The 17,643-nt window shown below is 40.7% G+C and overlaps 1 protein-coding gene across 1 annotated transcript; it reads right to left on the bottom strand.

Moving 5' to 3' along the window:
* Positions 1–9,017: 9,017 nt before the first annotated feature.
* Positions 9,018–14,733, bottom strand: paqr7b (progestin and adipoQ receptor family member VII, b). The gene is made up of 2 exons (XM_031852464.1): positions 14,568–14,733; positions 9,018–12,471 (listed from the first exon to the last, which is right to left on the bottom strand). The coding sequence occupies exon 2, from the start codon at positions 12,463–12,465 to the stop codon at positions 11,407–11,409; it is 1,059 nt and encodes a 352-aa protein (XP_031708324.1). The 5' UTR covers positions 12,466–12,471; positions 14,568–14,733; the 3' UTR covers positions 9,018–11,406.
* Positions 14,734–17,643: the final 2,910 nt, after the last annotated feature.

Genomic DNA, 17,643 nt, shown 5'->3' with positions numbered 1-17,643 from the left:
ACAAGACAAAACTGCAAACTGACTCTCTGACTTCATTTCCTCACAGCTGGATGAGCAAAAGTAAAGAGGTATTCGGAAAAAAGCCTTTTGCTAAAAAAATATGTCCATGTCAAAGCTGAGATAACTGTGATGACATCACTATGACATTATCTGGGTTATTGAATAGGACCCAGATTAAAAGCTTCCTTCAGGAATCACAGTAAATATTTTACAACTGTTTTCTCCGAGCAAGACTACCCTCAACAAGTAAACTGATCTTGTTGTGTAAAAACTGTTGTTTGCCGCTCTTGAGAAGTTAAAGTTGCACTTTATGTTTATTTGTTGCAAGTGAATGTAATTAGAACATCATCTCACAAAAGATTCTCTCTTAATGCAAAATATGGACCGTAAAAAACATTTTTTCTCTTGACGAGAATTCTATAATTATTATTTTTGCATTTTAAACATTTAGCATTTATGACATTACATTTAATTGCATATTTAAGAATAAACCCAAATAAATATGCTTGCTGTATTGTAGCCTATTTGTCTTTTTTAGGGGTGGAATAACTAAAACTCTTTGTGGAAATAATACATGAAGATATGAACGACTTTAAATAAACTGCTGCAATAACTCAAATATGTTGTTGCCAAGTCTGGTTTCTGAAGCTTACTTATTTGCTGCTCCACATAAGTTGTTAAGCCAACTGTCAACCACAGCAGAGGGAGATGACTCACATGTGCACGTGCTTGTGCATACTTTGCTAAACCACAAAGGTTTGCTCATCACACAGCTCGAAATACATTGTGGTCCCGTTCAAGGACTCCTTTCGAGGACTCTTGAGTTTACATCAAAATGCAAACCACTTTTATCTTCATAGCGTTTATTTGAAGTGAGCATGTCATCAATCTTTCATGAAATCTAAGGCCTGATTTTTTTGGACTTGAAAGTGCTGCAATAAATTGTAAATAACACCATAACTAATCTTCAAATTGACTGAAAATGGAATACCGCCAGACCGCATTATGCTTATGTATGAGTAAGTATACAACGTTTTGTTTGTCACATCTCTAAAAAGACATAAATTATTATATTTGGCATATTTTGATCATGTCTAATTGGAAATCAGCCCCTCAGCAGTGGGGGTTCCAGAGATTAGATGGCCATATCTATTAAAAAAAGTGGGGAACACATTAAATGCACATGGTGCTAGACACCCCTCTACTCCTGCAGAACTAAAGTGCTCATGTTAATTGGGATGAGCAGGAAGTTCTTCAGCATCTCTAAAAACTCTCCCCAGCCAAGTTTAAAAGTACTGCTCTTTTACAATGGAGAGGCTGAAAGAGAACCTTAATCAGAAACAGTGTGACAGTCCCAGAGTTTTTATCAGCTCTGCCCCTCCTCTTTGTGATTTAGTTACTGTGCCGGCGCTGTCAGCCCGAGCGCCATCTATCAGCCTGTGTCGATTCACAGAGCCGGGAGCTCCGCGCCACAGCGATTGCCTACTCCCATTCCTTGTTTTCCCTCAGACACTTCTATTTAGATTTTGTCAAGATACACTCATCACATGATATGCATTGTTTCAGAGTGATGGGCACGGGGGGTTCTCTTCTACTTAGATATCTTCACAGTCCTTTTGTTAATACTCCCAGCGCACCTCCTCAACAGATAACAAAAAGTATGTGTTACATGTACACGGGGACTTGGAGGTTTATACTATTGTGGGTCAGTAGGAGTTGTTTTGAATTAGGAAGACAATATGAAGCTGTGTACAACACCACCTGTGGCTCCCGATCACTCACTGTTTATGTCTATTTCACAGAGATTACATTTTACTCTCTGATACTGATTAAGATCTTGACACAAGTAATGACTCGATACTGTAGTGGTTGAAAAATAAACAAGCACAGTTGAAAGAAAACTGAAGTAAGGCTTTGTGAAGTGACCCTCACTTGCAGTATGAATATGGTGAAGTGGCAATCACTAAATGTCTTATTCCCCGCTGTTCTGCCTGAGAGAGGCTAGCAGAGTATTTATTGAATAATGGCCAGTTATGCAAACATGCAATCTATGTACAGATAGATTATTCTTTTTTTGTTTGTATTTGTGGTCATTTTCAAACCGAATAATAATCCATGTACAATGCACAGCGGAGCACACCCCACTGACACCTTAGACCTGCATTAACTGCTGGCAGCGAAACAAGACGTAAACACATCACTGACATATTTACATATGGTGAGACGGTGAAAGTGTTTGCAAATAGTTGACTATTTACACATCCATCATCAGCGGCATAACATTAGCATTTTTTTCAAGTCTACCTGATCAATGTAAGACCAACATTCTCTCTCCTTAAGCGCTGTTTTGTGCTGTGAGAAATATGTGGCTCCACTATGTTTACCAGCTAGTCTCTGGTGTTATTCGTCTTGGTGCTGGGCAGGTAACATTCAAAAGTGTTTATTTCCCCAAAACAAAAAAGATGGCCCTCTGGGAATCACTTCATATCTTGATAATTGTATTGAATTATATTTGCAACTAATTGAACTACAAACTGCTGATGTGTTTATGCCTTCCTCAGAGCATACATGACAGAAGTGAGATCTCTTTTTAAAGGAAGTTCTTTTCACATTGCCTTTAGTTGTATTTAGCCTACAGGGCATTTGTATTCTCAATGTTTGTCGATAAAAAATAATGAGTTTGGTGATTAGTTTCAGTTGATGCCATCACTACTTTTTATATCCTTATTGCAGTCGCTATACTTACTGGTACTTTTTTAAAATCTTGCTTTCCTCTACATCTGGTGCACAACTTTTCACACAAAAACAACCTCCCACCAGATGCTCAACTGTTGCTGAATAAGCCGGTTTAGACTGTAGAAAAGGGATCAGAGAGGGTTGCCAGTTTCAAGCGGCTCTTGGGTCTTCTGCTCTTTGAAGAAGAGCAAGTCTATTCAGCAACACTGAGCCAATATACCATATAGCACCATTTCTCTTTATCATCTCTGTACCTCCCCAAAATTCACTTTAACAATTTCTGTACTAATCCTTAGTGTGGATGTAATCCCTGAAAAAGTCACAACAATAGCGGAGCCTATCAAACTGCATAATCCAAGAATTACATTCAGAGTGACAAGTGAAAACTGAAAATAGATAACTCGGTATATCTACTGTGAGGGCATTGTTCTGTCTTGTTAACGACTTTCGTCATTCACTCAAAGAAGGAAGTTATTTTAACCGCTCCATCATAAAACAACTCTTCACATTGACTTCCAATATAGAATATTTTAAAGATATTAAAACTAGTAAATGGCTTCTCTTTGTCTGTAGCAACATGCAGGAAAAGCTCATTCAAAGACTTCTGCTGGAAAATGGAAACCGGCGCTGCAGGTTCGTGGATAATTGAATAGTGTGCATCAACATACAGAGATGAGCCGAGGAAGCCTACAGATAGGCCTCGACAAAAGGATCCCGAGCCATCTGGGGTCTTTTGAGAAAACTCGTACTGTGGCGGAGGAGGGGAGTCTTCACCAGGTGATGGATTTTCAGAATTGGAACATAAAGACTCTACTGTGAGGCACAATGTGAATAAAGTAAAAGAAACACTGGGTAAGAGGATCAGGGGCTTGACATTTTGACAAGCACATAACCATCAATACTTTAATATATTCAATATTTAAATCAGCCACACAGATTATGTAAATCCTCTGTCCCAATTCCATACTGATAATATACGCTATGTGCAATATAATCATTACACTGTGAGTGAGAACACAAGACATCAATATACTTAACTGTGTGATGCTACAGATTAGTATCTGTACAATACAGGTGCCATGCTGTCAATCAAACTTAACAAGGAACCAAAATGTTTCAATAAAATGTCAAGAGGTTTTTTTTCTCTGAGAGTGGTATCAGTCTTGTCATCTAACTCTCAGCAAGAAAGCGATTAAGAGGATTTCCTGCAATGTCAAATTCTTTTTTCAGTTAGGAACAGATCATCCGCTTCCTTTGTGCAGTGCATTGTGGGAGAATAGTTACATTGACTCTCAAAAATCAAGCGAGTAGCCAATACTTTACTTTATGTTAACACAGTGTGGCAGATTACAAAGAAAGGTTTAGGTTAGAGTAAAGGAGTAGCGCTACAGAAGAATGGAGTACTTAAAGTGAGCAAAAGGTTATTCAAACCACAGCAAGTCTACCTTCTGGACTAGACAACACAATGTCCAGGCCTCTTAAAGTTTCCCCCTTTCTAATAATGTGTGTCTGTAACCCTGCTGTATACAGAGAGGTTAAGGGGCAGAAGGAGGGAATTCATTATCCTTGAGCGGGCTACAGGCTTTGGCAAGAGAGAGAGAGACCTTCAGATAGGGCATACGTGCCTCCTCCTCACCTCCGCCAGCCTCCAGTATCTCGGCAACCACCTCATGATGAATAGGCCCGATCAATGGGCGAGCTGATTGGTGAAGCAAGTAGCGTCAAGGCTACAGCAAAGATGAAGAGGAGCTAGGAATCGTCTCTTTTGGAACAGACTGAATCTATTACGTCTGTAGTAAATTCTGACAGTGCTGTAGTACGAGTGCTCCAATATAAATCATTGCCAACAAGGACAATGCAATTTTAGTGCAATTGTAAAGACGCTGATTCCCTCATGATACTTTACGAGTAGCATTAACATTAGACTATCGAGGAGCCGTTGCCTCACTAATGCTTTTTACAAATCCAGTCACACTGTGTAACCTGAGGGGGATCATATTCTTTCTAAAACAACCATTGATTGGCTGGAGCCTCACAATTTACATTCCTCGACAGTCTGCTTCATTTACCCCGTTATTTATACTTCATGGTTTGGTGTCTTTTAGCCTTTATCCGTCCACGGCAGTGTCTTCCTCTGCTTAACAATAAACAGTAAGACGACTGATGAGAAACACCGCTGTGTGCCGGAATACACCGAACACTGCACGAGTAAAGTACCCATTTTAGTTGCTAAATGTGACTCTGGAAAACAGTGGCAATCAACACAATGCAGAGAGCAATACAAAGGAGAGCAGTCGAGTGACAAAGAATATAACATGGAAAGTATAGACATGCAAAAACTACAGAGGGCCAGGTTTCTTTACTCAGACAGGTCAGATTGTAAAGAAAGGTTGTGAAGCTGGAGCCATGCGGGTTGTGAAAAATCTGTTTTTGTTCTTCTGTAGATTAAAAGGAATAGTTTGACTTTTTGAGAAATTCTCATTATTCACGTTCCTGCTGAGAAGATTGACACCACTCTCAAAGTCTGTTAAATGTGAAGCCGGTTGGGGGGAAAGCCTGTATCTGTCTTACCTTATGTTATATCTTGTCTGTTTAATCCTCGTGAATTCACATAGTTTGTTTAATTCATATAAAAACTGGAGTGTAAAAATGACAAGCTGCAGGTTATGTGTCTCAGTAACTCTTGGCTGCGAGCAGTGACTTCCTATCCCCCATAAAACCTGTAGCTTGTTATTTTTATACCTCAGTTTTGCTGTGAATTACAAACAGTATATAATGTGTTTATTTGTGAGTTTTAGAGATGCTGGTAGGTGGATTTTGTTAACTTGGAAGGAAGCAGGCAAACTGTTTACCTCCAGTCTTTATGCTAAGATATGCTAAGCTAACAATCTCTTGGCGTCAGCTTTATATTAAACATATATGAGAGTGGTATCTATCCTCTCATTAAATGCTTGGCAAGAAAGCAAATTTCACAAAGCTCCCAAAAGTCTATACAAGAGCAAGAACATGTTTGTTCAAAACCCTGCGTAATGTTCGGTTAATCAATTGTATATGTTTATACAGCACTAAAGGTTATCTGGCTTTTGTTCAGGTTATTTTAGACTTAAAAAGCCAAATTAACTTTTCAAAATCGTTTCACTACACTTTTCATATTTCAAATAGACATTTGTTTGTACTGTAATGTGAATTACATCTACTGTATCAAGAATACAATGAGGTTTTAGTGGGAGAAACATTTCTAGCCCTGCTCTTTATCTACTTTGACATGCACCAACTCTGTACCATTATCAGTTATGAGTTACAGGGACTGGAGGACAGGTATTACATTTTCCATTTTGATTCATTTCTAATTTACAGTCTGACAAAGGTTTGTTCAGTTCCTCATATCATTACATCCCTCATAACACAGTGACTTTCCCAAAGCTTTTCTCCAAGTAATAACAAAAGCGAGAGACCACATGAACATGCCACAATAACAAAAGATGTGGGGACAAAAATACCAGGCAGCACAGAAGAGGTTCATCAAAAAAAAGAAAAAGGACAGATGGAAAAAGAAGTTGGCTGTCTGTCACCTGGCAAAAAGAGGAGGCGTTTTAATAACCCTGAACAAAGCCGTTCCATTATAGCAAGTCAAACCTTTAATTACAAAACACGATAGGAGACCAAGGCCCCCCTCCAATATTACGTCGGGAACCTTGATACAAATCATACAAAGCAAATGAAGCGTTTAAAAAGGAGTGGAGAGAGGAGCAATAGCTTTGCAGAGCAACTCGCCGAGTGAGGGAACCACACAGAGAGGGAGAGGAGTGATGCTCAAAGGGAAGCTGCTCAAGAAACAGGCGTATGAAAATTGATGGGAGTCTGGAGAAGCAATTGATAGAGGACAGGAAGCAGGCTGTAAGGCAATTAGCACTATCTCTGCCATTTGATTTAAGACCGTCTTGAGTGTGTAATACTGTGAATTAATCACATCCAGGATAGGTGCACTAGGAGCCCATTTCTGCCTTAAATTTCAATACTTCTCCATCACTGAAAAATGTTCTTCAGAGATATTCAAATTAGTGCAGCATATCCATTTCCACTCACTCCGGGTGGATATGTTATGCATGTGTTTGTAGGTAGGAGAGAGGCAGAAGGCGAGGCATGATGAGAAAGTTACCCTATGTGAATGCAGTACCAACATAATTATCAGATGCAAAGCTCCTGGCGGATATCAACAAAACGGCGCGATGCTATGTAAACCCACACAAACGTCCATAGTTCGACTAATGTAGGAAAAAAAAGAAATAGACACGTGTAAACAAAAAGCATCAACACCCGAGCCACCCCATCAACACATACAGGGCATGCATGCATAAACAATATGTGCCACCCACAAGGCTGCAGCTTGAGCGAGACACCGCTCCGAATGTTGTTGCGAGGGAAACATCTGCATGAATAAAATTAGATTTAATCATGTAATATTATTCTTAGTCTATTAGGCAAATATTTACAACAATAATTAACTTGTGTTCATTTTAACTGACGGTTTAATTCAACAAAATCAATGACATACAGTATGTTGTTTTGTAATCGAGGCTGCAGATTGTAATGAAGACGTTACAGCAGGGCATCGCTATCAATAACATGCATTTATGAACCGCCTTGATCGACCTGCAAGTTCATTTTAAAGAGCTGTGATACATCGGTAATATATACTGTATTTGGGAAGATATGCAGATCGTTTGTGCCCCCTCATGGTTTTTTTGTGGGATGAAATAAATCGTGTGAGAGTTATCCTGAATACAATTTAAAGCTTTTCACCAAGAAGATAATTGTGTGCTTATCTATATTTCACTCATGTATACTGTACAGAGGAGAGAAGCCATCTGCTTTGCATTTTTGCCACTAGTGGGATCAACATAATAGTACATTAATCAACATGCAGCAGTAAACAGGCCAACACTGGCTTTCAATGTGTCCTCTAATTTAAATATTAGCATTTGTTTATCCATTGTTATTCAATAACTGAACAATGCTAATTACTGAATAGGCTACTCTTGAATTTAATAAACACCTAAAGCCATTTTCCTTACGAACAGATTCACAGGTTTAACTGTTTTTTTGTACGCTCCATAATCAACAATACGAGGATGCCTTTAACGAAAACCTCCATAATGACTCTGTGACTAACTGCTCCTACGTCATTGAAGACTCTTGTGATTAACGGATTAGTTCCTCTGGCAAAAGAAAGACGTTTTGCATCTTTTGCATTCATCGAATACTTTTTACTTCAAAATACCTCTTCAGCGTCAGTTTTACCTGAGATGAGTCGATGCTCTTAATACGCTGAAGTTCTTCCTTCGCTGTCAAACTGCAACTGTCCTACCGAACAACAAGGCTGCCCTCTGGTGGTGCTCGAAGAATGACTCGTAGTAAAACAGACAGGTCTGAGAAACAGCTAGATTTTAGAGTCTTTCCAGCCTATTATTTACATTTACCAACTCATTACCTGTAGTCCGGGGCTATTACTCACCCAGTAGTTGTGTCTCAGAATAAAATGAACTGCCCGTCGTATATTTTGTGGACCATATAACATTACTGGTGAGGGTATGGGTTAAGAAGATCTGCATTCAGACCTGTTTTATTGTCTGCAGCGTGAAACGAGAGGCCAAATAGATAACATAAACCATGAAATCTTGTATCTTGGCATACCTTCTTTATGTGTTGGAAAATAAAACAATGCAAGATTTACAATGGCGTGCACTTAAAATGAGTCTTCATAAACCTTCAGCCTCACCAACATTTTAAATGAATTTAAAATGTTGAAATATATTGGCATTAATCTGTCGTGATATATGGAGCCAAAGAAAAGCCGTAATAATTTGAATTTTATATACGACACTGAAAACATACTTGTGAAACCTCCACCGGAATACATATCCTTGCATTTCTGAATACCATTGAATTTATTACATTTGTTATTTTGTTTTGTAAACCATCTATCTGAATCTAGTTTGGCTTTTTTTCAGTTTCACGGTTGATATGACTGACATGAACATAATCTCACAGAGCAGAGGTCATTTCAATGTGGGGAATGCAAACTACATAAATTCATACGTATTCCTTTCAGAGTAAAATAGTTCAATGCTGTATGAATTCAATGACTATTGAACTTCAACATCCAGCAGCGGTTAAACTTCACAATAAAGGTTTTCAGTTGCGAGTCAAGTTATTATGGGCTTTCTCTGCTTCCATTTAATCCCCAACCTCTGAAGAATAAAAAAAAAAAAAAAAGAGTATTTGAAGTTACTGTAACACTTTATTTTCTTAAATACAACAGAATATTAGTACAGTCACACAGGCAGAAGACATTCTGGTCCCTCTCACCCTGCTTTCATAAAGGGAAACCTTGGGTGGCATCAGAGGCTACGTTTACAAACAAATTCACTTATACAGTAAAGAGTGCTGGCCATATTCCAGTTACCATCTTCGTCAGGTATAATTGGCATGCAACCTAGATAATCTGTGGCAGAGTATCATGTTGCGACAAACACTTCATTTAGCAAACAATACTTCTCACTTTCCCACTGCCCCCTTTCCTGACTGAACAGTCCAGGTCATCGTCAACACGTGGGTAAGAGATGATAACCCCAGTAGTCATATTTTTGGCTCTTTTGATGGTCAGGACAATAAACTCATGTCACAGGCATGACTAGCAAGGCTAGTGAGAGACTTGCAGGCTTCATTTGCCAATCGGATATCATTAGCCTGCGATGAAGCCTCCCAGTGAAGCATTTGACTACATGAACAAAATCAGCCTTGTGCACAAGAGCCTCAATTTAGTTTTTTTTAACCGATCCCAACAAGGGAGGCGTCTACACGCAGGTTTCTCCGGGTTATTCGGAATGACATTTCTAAGAGTCAACACAAAACCAGAATAACCACATTGACAGCAGATACCTCCATGCATGTAAACATAGCCAGTGTTGTCAGCTACAGTATATACAGTGTTGATTTCAGGCAGTGCATGATGAGACAAGGTCAGTAATGCCAAAGTTTAAAAGTTTCATATTTAGGGGAGTGGCAGCGGTAACATGTTCGCAGTCAGGTCAAGACATCATTTAAAACCAACTCCTGACAGTCCGTCTCTGGATCCATCTCTCAGTAGTGCCATCACTGAAGCAATAACAGATTCATTGGCACATTAAACAGAGAGCGCTGTAATGAATATAGTTCATTTCTGACATTTAAAGATTTCTGTGAGGTAAAAACCTAAGCAACATTATCAGTGAGCCATATCTGTGTGATATTTTCATAACAAAAGTCATCAAACTAAGAGGAAAAAAATAACCCATCAGGACTCGTCGATTAACAGTGCGGCAGTATGAAATGATGTATTCATAGTCATTTAAAGTCTGACAGGCAGCTGGACACTGAACACAACGTATCAAAACCGGAATGTGCCGTATTCCACGAGAGAGAATACGCATTCAGTTGGGAGTGCTATTAGGCGGAGAGAAAATGGGATGCAAGCGACGTTCTAGAGAAATACAGCTTATTTACAGGGTAAGAAAGAAGTGCAAGGCTAAGCTTTCATAGACATTCACCCACTTAATATCCACAGTACATACCAAAAGACATGCATAGAGGCACATACATATTCATCATACAAAACAAAAACATACCAAAAGCAGAACACCTGCCAGGTGGCTTTTTGCGTGTCAAATCTGATCAACCGACGATTAAAACAATGAGCTGAAAAGCTTTGACATCATGGGATGTGAAAAGGCAAAAGCTGAAGTTCCAGCCCTTTGAATAAAAAATAAAATAAAAAGATCAACACCGTCAAAACTAAGCGACATCAGTAATCTTCCATCTATCTCTTAACCATTACTGAGTGCCAGCCTCATTTGCAAAATAGTTCAACAGAATGTCATCACCCAAAGAAAGAAAATCTCCTTTTTTTTGTTGTTTAATGAGAGGTACAATATTTGGTTTTAAAATTGGGTTCTCAACTTTCCCAGAATATGTTCAAACATTAGTGTTAGCGCCTTGATAGTAAAAAAAGGAAGAAAGAAAATCTCTGTTTTGATCCTTAAAGAGAGGGGCAGAATCAAATGTGTCTCAAGACCAGCAGTTTAAATTGGATCTGAATTGGCATCTGGCTGAAATATACAAAGTGTTATTGGACTTGTAAATTGTAAAAAATAAATGCTTGCGTCATGATTTGAAATGCTACAATTTGATTAAGACAGTCAGATTGTTGTAGATACGATTAGGTAAAAGGCATTTTAGGAAACTCGTCTGTTCCTTGTTCTGCTCACCTCGACAGAAAGTGTTCTTGTACGGTGAAGTAAAACCGCATTCTCTTAGACAATGACTAGAAACAGACTTCTAAAATGCAGGGACTCTTTGCAGTGTTAAAGTACTACCTGTATCGCTACAGACAAAACATAAGATTCTCTTTTCATCATTATAAGTCACAAAAAACACACCATTAATCACTTTTACATTTTTGTTTTTTAGCTCACTGTAGTTTGGCAGATCACATAGAGAAGAAATAATGAAAAGTCACTCGCTTAAACTGATAACCTTCATTGACAAAAACATTTGAGTTTATTTTTAATGAATGGTCAGTAAAATAAATTAGACTTTTTCTTTTTTTTTTTTTTTACTCTTTTTAAACTCTTACTCCTCCTTCTCGTGCAGCGAGGCACGGACACGATTGCGCACATAAAAAGCGGTAAGAGCACTGCAGCAGGCAGTGAAGATGAAGAGCGCCACGGCATCGTGCGCGAGATCGCCGTGAAGGCGCTCGTAGAAGGGGCGGCGCTCTGTGAAGTCTGTTTTCAGCGCTTCGATCTGCATCAGGGTGCACACCACCACGAATATGTGAAAGATCTGGTGGCCCTGCCCGATGAAGTCACACTTCCCGGGGAACAAACTCTCCGGGTGTGGGCAGCAGAAGAAATAGGCGCTGATTAGGAAAAAGACTACGTGGTAGAAATGGTACGCCACGACTGAGTCGGTGCAGCCCTCCTGGTAGCAGCTGTAGATGCGGTGAACCACAGGGCTTATGTCTAAGCAGTAAGCCAAGGCAGAGGGCACCACTTGGCAGAGCTTGAGGGCGAACTTTGGCAACTGAGGGCTCGCGTATTTGCCGTAGCAGCAGCCGAAGCAAGTAAGCCAGGCCAAGAATGCTGCAGCGGGTAAAAAGAGCCCTTGCACTCGAGTGTGCCACTCCTTCTCTATGGCGTAGTAGTAGTGCGCCAAGGCACTGCCATACTGGTAGACCGCGACCCCCACATAGTCGAGGAAGTAGAAGCTGTAGTAGGAGAGCTCGGACTTGGCAGAGAGGAGATGAGCGAGAGCGCTGAAGGAGAGGTAGGTGAAGGCCGACAGGAGGACGATGAAGAGGGGCTGAGCATGAGGGTCTCGCAAAAAATCCACCGTCACCGAGAGCTCCTGCCACTTCACCAGGATGATGAAGGCGGCCAGCAGGTGGGTCCACACATTGAGGGTCTCATTGTGCCTCTGGAAGAGGGTGAGGAAGTAGTAGCGCCAGCTTTGGTCCGGCTGTCTGTAGCCGGTGAGGATGTGTCGCTCGCGGAACACCCAGGGAACATCGGACACCTTCACAGTGCAAGGTAGCGTGGGGAAGGCCGACTCCAGCAGCTGAGGGATCTGACGCAGCTGCTGCGCGTTGATGAACAGGCGACCGATCTGCTCCATCACCACCGTCGCCATGGCAAACTGGAGGCCAGAGAGGAAGGGGTGGAAAGAAGGAGCGAACAGTCAGTTAGTCAATATCTGTCTGACTTTGAGCTATGGTGGTCTCCAGGTAACCCTAAAGGTCTGTTTGTGTGCAACTGCACCATGCATTGTGTGCGTTCCTGCATTACTACTACTGCTATCGCAAAGCAAAGAGTAGAGTATTAGTGCAATGACGGAAAAATAATCAAGGAATTATTGTCTAAATTATCAAGCAAACAGTTGTACTGTTGTTCAAGCAAAGCAAGTCTTTTTTTCGGGGAAATTGTAACAGGCATCTTTTCTGTGTTCTTACATTTTCTGTACCAAAAATCAAGACAGCTGAAAACATCTGGTCAAACGATACATAAGTCACCCGTGGGATGCTTGATGACATTTTAATTAAAATGTTTCCTTAAAGCTGCAATCATTTTTACTTTGTCAACATAAGAACAAACCGTTATCATAACACAGAGCAATATCAACGTTCATCAGCAGCCATGTATCTGGCCACCTTACGAATGCAATATTCCTTTTAGCACGGTTTTTGTTCCACACCAACTCCTAAGAAAAATACTCTCTTTACCCGAAATGCTTCACATCGTTCACCAGCTAGTCGCTAAATGTGTCTGTCTGCCCATCGTGGTGGTGACAGTGGTTATTGCTAAAAGCAGCTGCTGGACTCGAGGTTGACGGAAGAGTGGAGTTATGAGAGTTATGGGCCAGAAAACCAAAGGAATAAGCCATAGACGAAAAGGCTCCATAGAGATCAATTGCAGTGTTGAGTGATAATCCTGTGTGTTTTACACTGACAGCGACCCCATTCACATTAGTCATTTGGGTCTATTGTACAAACATATTGATTAGTGCGGTTTTAAGTGTCTTCATTTGAATGAGTGAATCACTTTGCTTCATCATGGACTCTTCTCAAATTGTTGAATATGAGTATTATCCGTGGTGGCAGTAGTTGTGTCTCTTTGTTTCTGTTCGTTCGGCTGACCATCTGATTTGTGTCTCTGAATGTGTCCCCGAGGCTTTAATCTGCTCTACAACATGATGCACCGCTTTGAAGGACTGTTGCACACCACAGGAGCTCAGGTACAATAAAGCTCCGACCTCAGCTGCCCTCACGGTCATAAAATCTGCCAATGAGGCCTCCTTTTTTCGGTGATTGCAAACGGTAAAATTACTTCCTGTAAGGCGTAGAACACGACAGAGTCAATATTTCCTGGAGCGTCTGTGTTCAAGAGGTGTAGGTCAGATTTAAAAATAGGTTTTCATGTAAGAGAGAGTGGACAGCGATGCTAATAAAAGGAAAGATTAATGAATACAATAATCTGACTGGTGTCTGTTTATGACCCAGAGACGTTAAAGGTGGGGATCATAACTTAACTGGTAGAAGACAGTTGACAAAATGCCTGACTTTTGCTTCCAAAGCCTGAACCAACTACCCTACAGATAGTGGGACCCGGGTTACCATCAGTTCCACTACCATTGATGTGATGTGTCCACTCCAGGTCTTTGCGGGTTCATTAGCAGTAGTTGGGAAGGCAGCGAGCAGAGACAGCGGCCTCTCAGCTATCAGGCTGTGTGGGATGAACACAGGCCGAGGTTCAGGAGGAAAGGCGTGCAGTGATGAATGGGAAGAGATTACATAACCCCAGCCGCCGTCCACACCCTCCGTTCCCAGCAAGGGTTGCATGCCTTTAAAATATTTATGGCTAAAGAAAAAAAAAGCTCGACAATAAGAAGGAAGGATGCATCAAATTGTATGTATAAAACCCCGGCCTGTATGGGCCTGTTGCAGTCAATTCCCTCAAGCGAATATATGCACCTGATGTCTGTGTGAGCGTGAGATCCGGTGTCCGGAAGAAAATGTGCATCATTCACCCTTTCCTCCCCCCCCTCCCCCCGAGCCTCGCTTCTGTTCCCCGTGTGCATCTAAACCCTGCGCTGTGTGCCCTATAGTGTTGTATTAAGAAGATGCCGCTGCACATCCAATGCAAACTGAACGTATTTCACGCTATGCCACTTTAGCATTTTACCGGGGGAAAAAAATGCTTGGATTAAAATGAAGCGCACGAATGAAACGGACCTACCTGTAGACGGTAGACTCAATCCAAAGCCGTGGGTTTAGCAGTCGATGAACGGTTTAGAGCCGCGCAGAATATAGATAACATTGTTTGAAGGGGTACACAGAAAGGATGACCGTGACAGGAGCAGCGCCTGATGGCTCTCACCGTGCAGCTGCTGGGAGGATACAGGGCGGTTTGACGAGCGGGTCTTCCAGCCAATCAGCAAACGCGGCGCCGCTCTTTCCTGCGGCCGCGCGCATCGTTTGACCAATGACTGCTGCCACCTGGCCGATCGGCCCACCCGCCGTCCACTGAAATTCTTCCACTGACATATGAATGTATGGCACTCATATTAGGCATTTCTATCCGATGAGGACCGGTTTGTTGTCTTATAGTTGACCTCAGTTTTAATTAACAGGTATGCCTTTTAATAAGTAATGTAAAGTTACGAGTCTAAATGAGCATCTATTACTTTATGATAATCTTATTTTAACTCACAGGGGACACCATGATGTAATGAAGGACAGATTTTAATATACCAGTATCCCTTGTGACTAAGTTATGAGACTCTGTCTCATATACAGTCTGTGCAAACAGAGACTTGCAACAGTTATACTGATGATAAAAGTCGGTACTCTGTAAAGCCTCACATATTTTCCCACATCTTTGCATTCAGGCAATCTCCAGTAGAGGAAGATAGTTATAACACACTATTAGAATGGGTGTCCTGTATTCAAAGTATTATTAAGTTAAAGTGCTAAAGTATCAACAGTAGTGGCAATCCTTAACATTCATTTAAATACAAATCTTCATGTTTGCCACTTTAAAGTATGATAAGTAAAAGTGTGCATTATTCAAAGTGTTACATTACCTATATAAAATAGATTCTGTTTCAATCATAAACAATGTAATATCATTTTCTTTTTCTAGTTCAATGTGAATTTAATATGGTAAAGTAAATGTACTACATTCCCCCATTGCATACCTCACCTGCATGTATCGTGTGTCAGGCTGCTACATGAAAACAAAAGGTTTAATGTATTAAACAAATGTTGAAGGGGAATTACAGTTTTGAAAATAGTATTCCTTTCAACATGCATCATTCTCCAAAAACCTTAATAACTAACTGGGCCTGTAGATAAATGAAGTGGGCAGTAATTTAAATGGCCCGTACAAATTTAAAGTTCCTACATTCAAATAAAATGTAAAGGCTAGATAGTAGGCCTACCTCATGCTTGGTATTGTAACAAAGCTAGAATTTGATGCATGACATTATGTACATTCTTAAATTGGACGCCCCTTCTTTCAGGCATTTTGTTTTCTAAGTTGACATCCAAATTGCAGTGATAACCCGACTGGATCTCATTTGGTTATCAAAACAAGCCTCCTCGACTTGTGTGGCCAAATCAGTTTAGGGGCCTGCGACTTTCCCTTGCGAAGCATTCTGAAACAAAGTTTCCTTTGTTAGACTCAGAGCTTCTGAAAGATCTGCATTGTTTCCTGAATCAAACCATCCTGTAGTGTATATTCCCAACAGAGATGGATTCAGGGTGTGTCTACGTTAACACTGAATATGTTTGGGGTATGTATTCACTCCAGGATGATCTGGCAACAGAAGCTCAAAGCATGATTCGTATTATGGAATAGAGCAGATACAATTTATGCTGACAATGCATCGGTGAATCTAGGAAAAGTCGTGACCATGAGCAAGACTCCAAACAGCCAGCACAAGCTAGGAAAGGCATCTTGGAGTCGAGCCAGCCATTGTCCCCGGTGTTGTCGGTCAAGGAACACTGCACTGTGGGACAGGCAGCTTTCTGGGCCGATGAGTCCGGCAGTTTCTTCCCAACACATGACAAAGATGGGATTGTGCAGCACTGTGTGTGTGTGTGTGTGTGTGTGTGTGTGTGTGTGTGTGTATGTGCGTAGCCATACAAACTCAGTCCAAACAATTCCAACTTATACTATACTACTTGTGGTGAGTTCAGGTACTTCTCAAAAGAGCGACGTTTCTATTGTTGTCCTTGGTTGGATTTAAGCACAGTAAGAATTATTTCTTTACTGCAACTGTAAATGTAAACAAACCCGTAAGACAAGAATTCTGAATGCACACAAAACGCTGCGGGTCATGTGGCGTGCAGGTGTTGCCTCATATCTGTCTGAAAATGTCTGTGGCCTCTGTTTCAATGAACTGCTTGAGGTAACATACACAGTGTTTAAAAAAATAAAAATAAACTAAATAGCCAAAGACTCAAATAATTTTGTGTAATTAACACGTGCAATCGGTTAGTGTAGAGTTAGCCTTACAAGGGCTGAAGAACCCTTGAGTGTGTGCCACCATGTTGTCAGCGCATCTAAGTCCCTACAAAGCCATGTTCACTACAACAACATGTGACAATGAAGTAATTACTCAACTTGTAACAGTCAGTACTGGTCCCATTTAGCTGCTTATGGGTGATGATGTCACTGCTTACAAGTGAGAGAGCCACCGCTTTGTACACTTTCAAGAGCAAGTATAAGCAATGGATTGATGCAAACATATTAATCCATGAATCACATATTATTATTACATACTGTATGACAGTGGTTCCCAGCCTTTTGGGCTTGAGGCCCCTCAGAGTGAAGCAATGTCTACTTGTGACCCACAGTCATTGGTCTCATGTGTGTGTTGGTTATGGCCAGGTTAACTAAAGAGTGCTCCTTTCTCTGGTTTATTTAAATCATTTAAAGATTTGTACTTGATTGAGAAAAAACAAGAAACATTAAGAGGTGTTTTGTTGGCTTTGACTACATTGAATATGATACTGCCGGTACATACATAGAATACATTATTTTGTAATAATGTACTGATTCCCAAACCTCCTGCTCCAAATGAAGGCTAAGCTGAAGTGCCTGTGAATCAGGCAGCGTGTTTCATTCAAAGGTTGCCTCTATAAAAACGTCTGCTATTGACCCCTCAGATTTATTTTGGGACCATTTGAGAATAACAGCTTTTAACAATTTCAAGATTACCTGACTGCCACTAGGTGTCAGCAGTGTCAAAATATCACTAAATACATTATATGCCACATGACTAGTCAGTCCCCCCCCCCCACCCCCC

The sequence above is a fragment of the Anarrhichthys ocellatus genome, unplaced genomic scaffold (assembly GCF_004355925.1).
Source record: "Anarrhichthys ocellatus isolate YVR2014 unplaced genomic scaffold, GSC_Weel_1.0 scaffold13, whole genome shotgun sequence".
Classification (NCBI taxonomy): Eukaryota; Metazoa; Chordata; class Actinopteri; order Perciformes; family Anarhichadidae; genus Anarrhichthys; species Anarrhichthys ocellatus.
The sequence above is the reverse complement of the archived record's forward strand: the minus strand, read 5'-3'. Positions and strand labels throughout refer to the sequence as shown.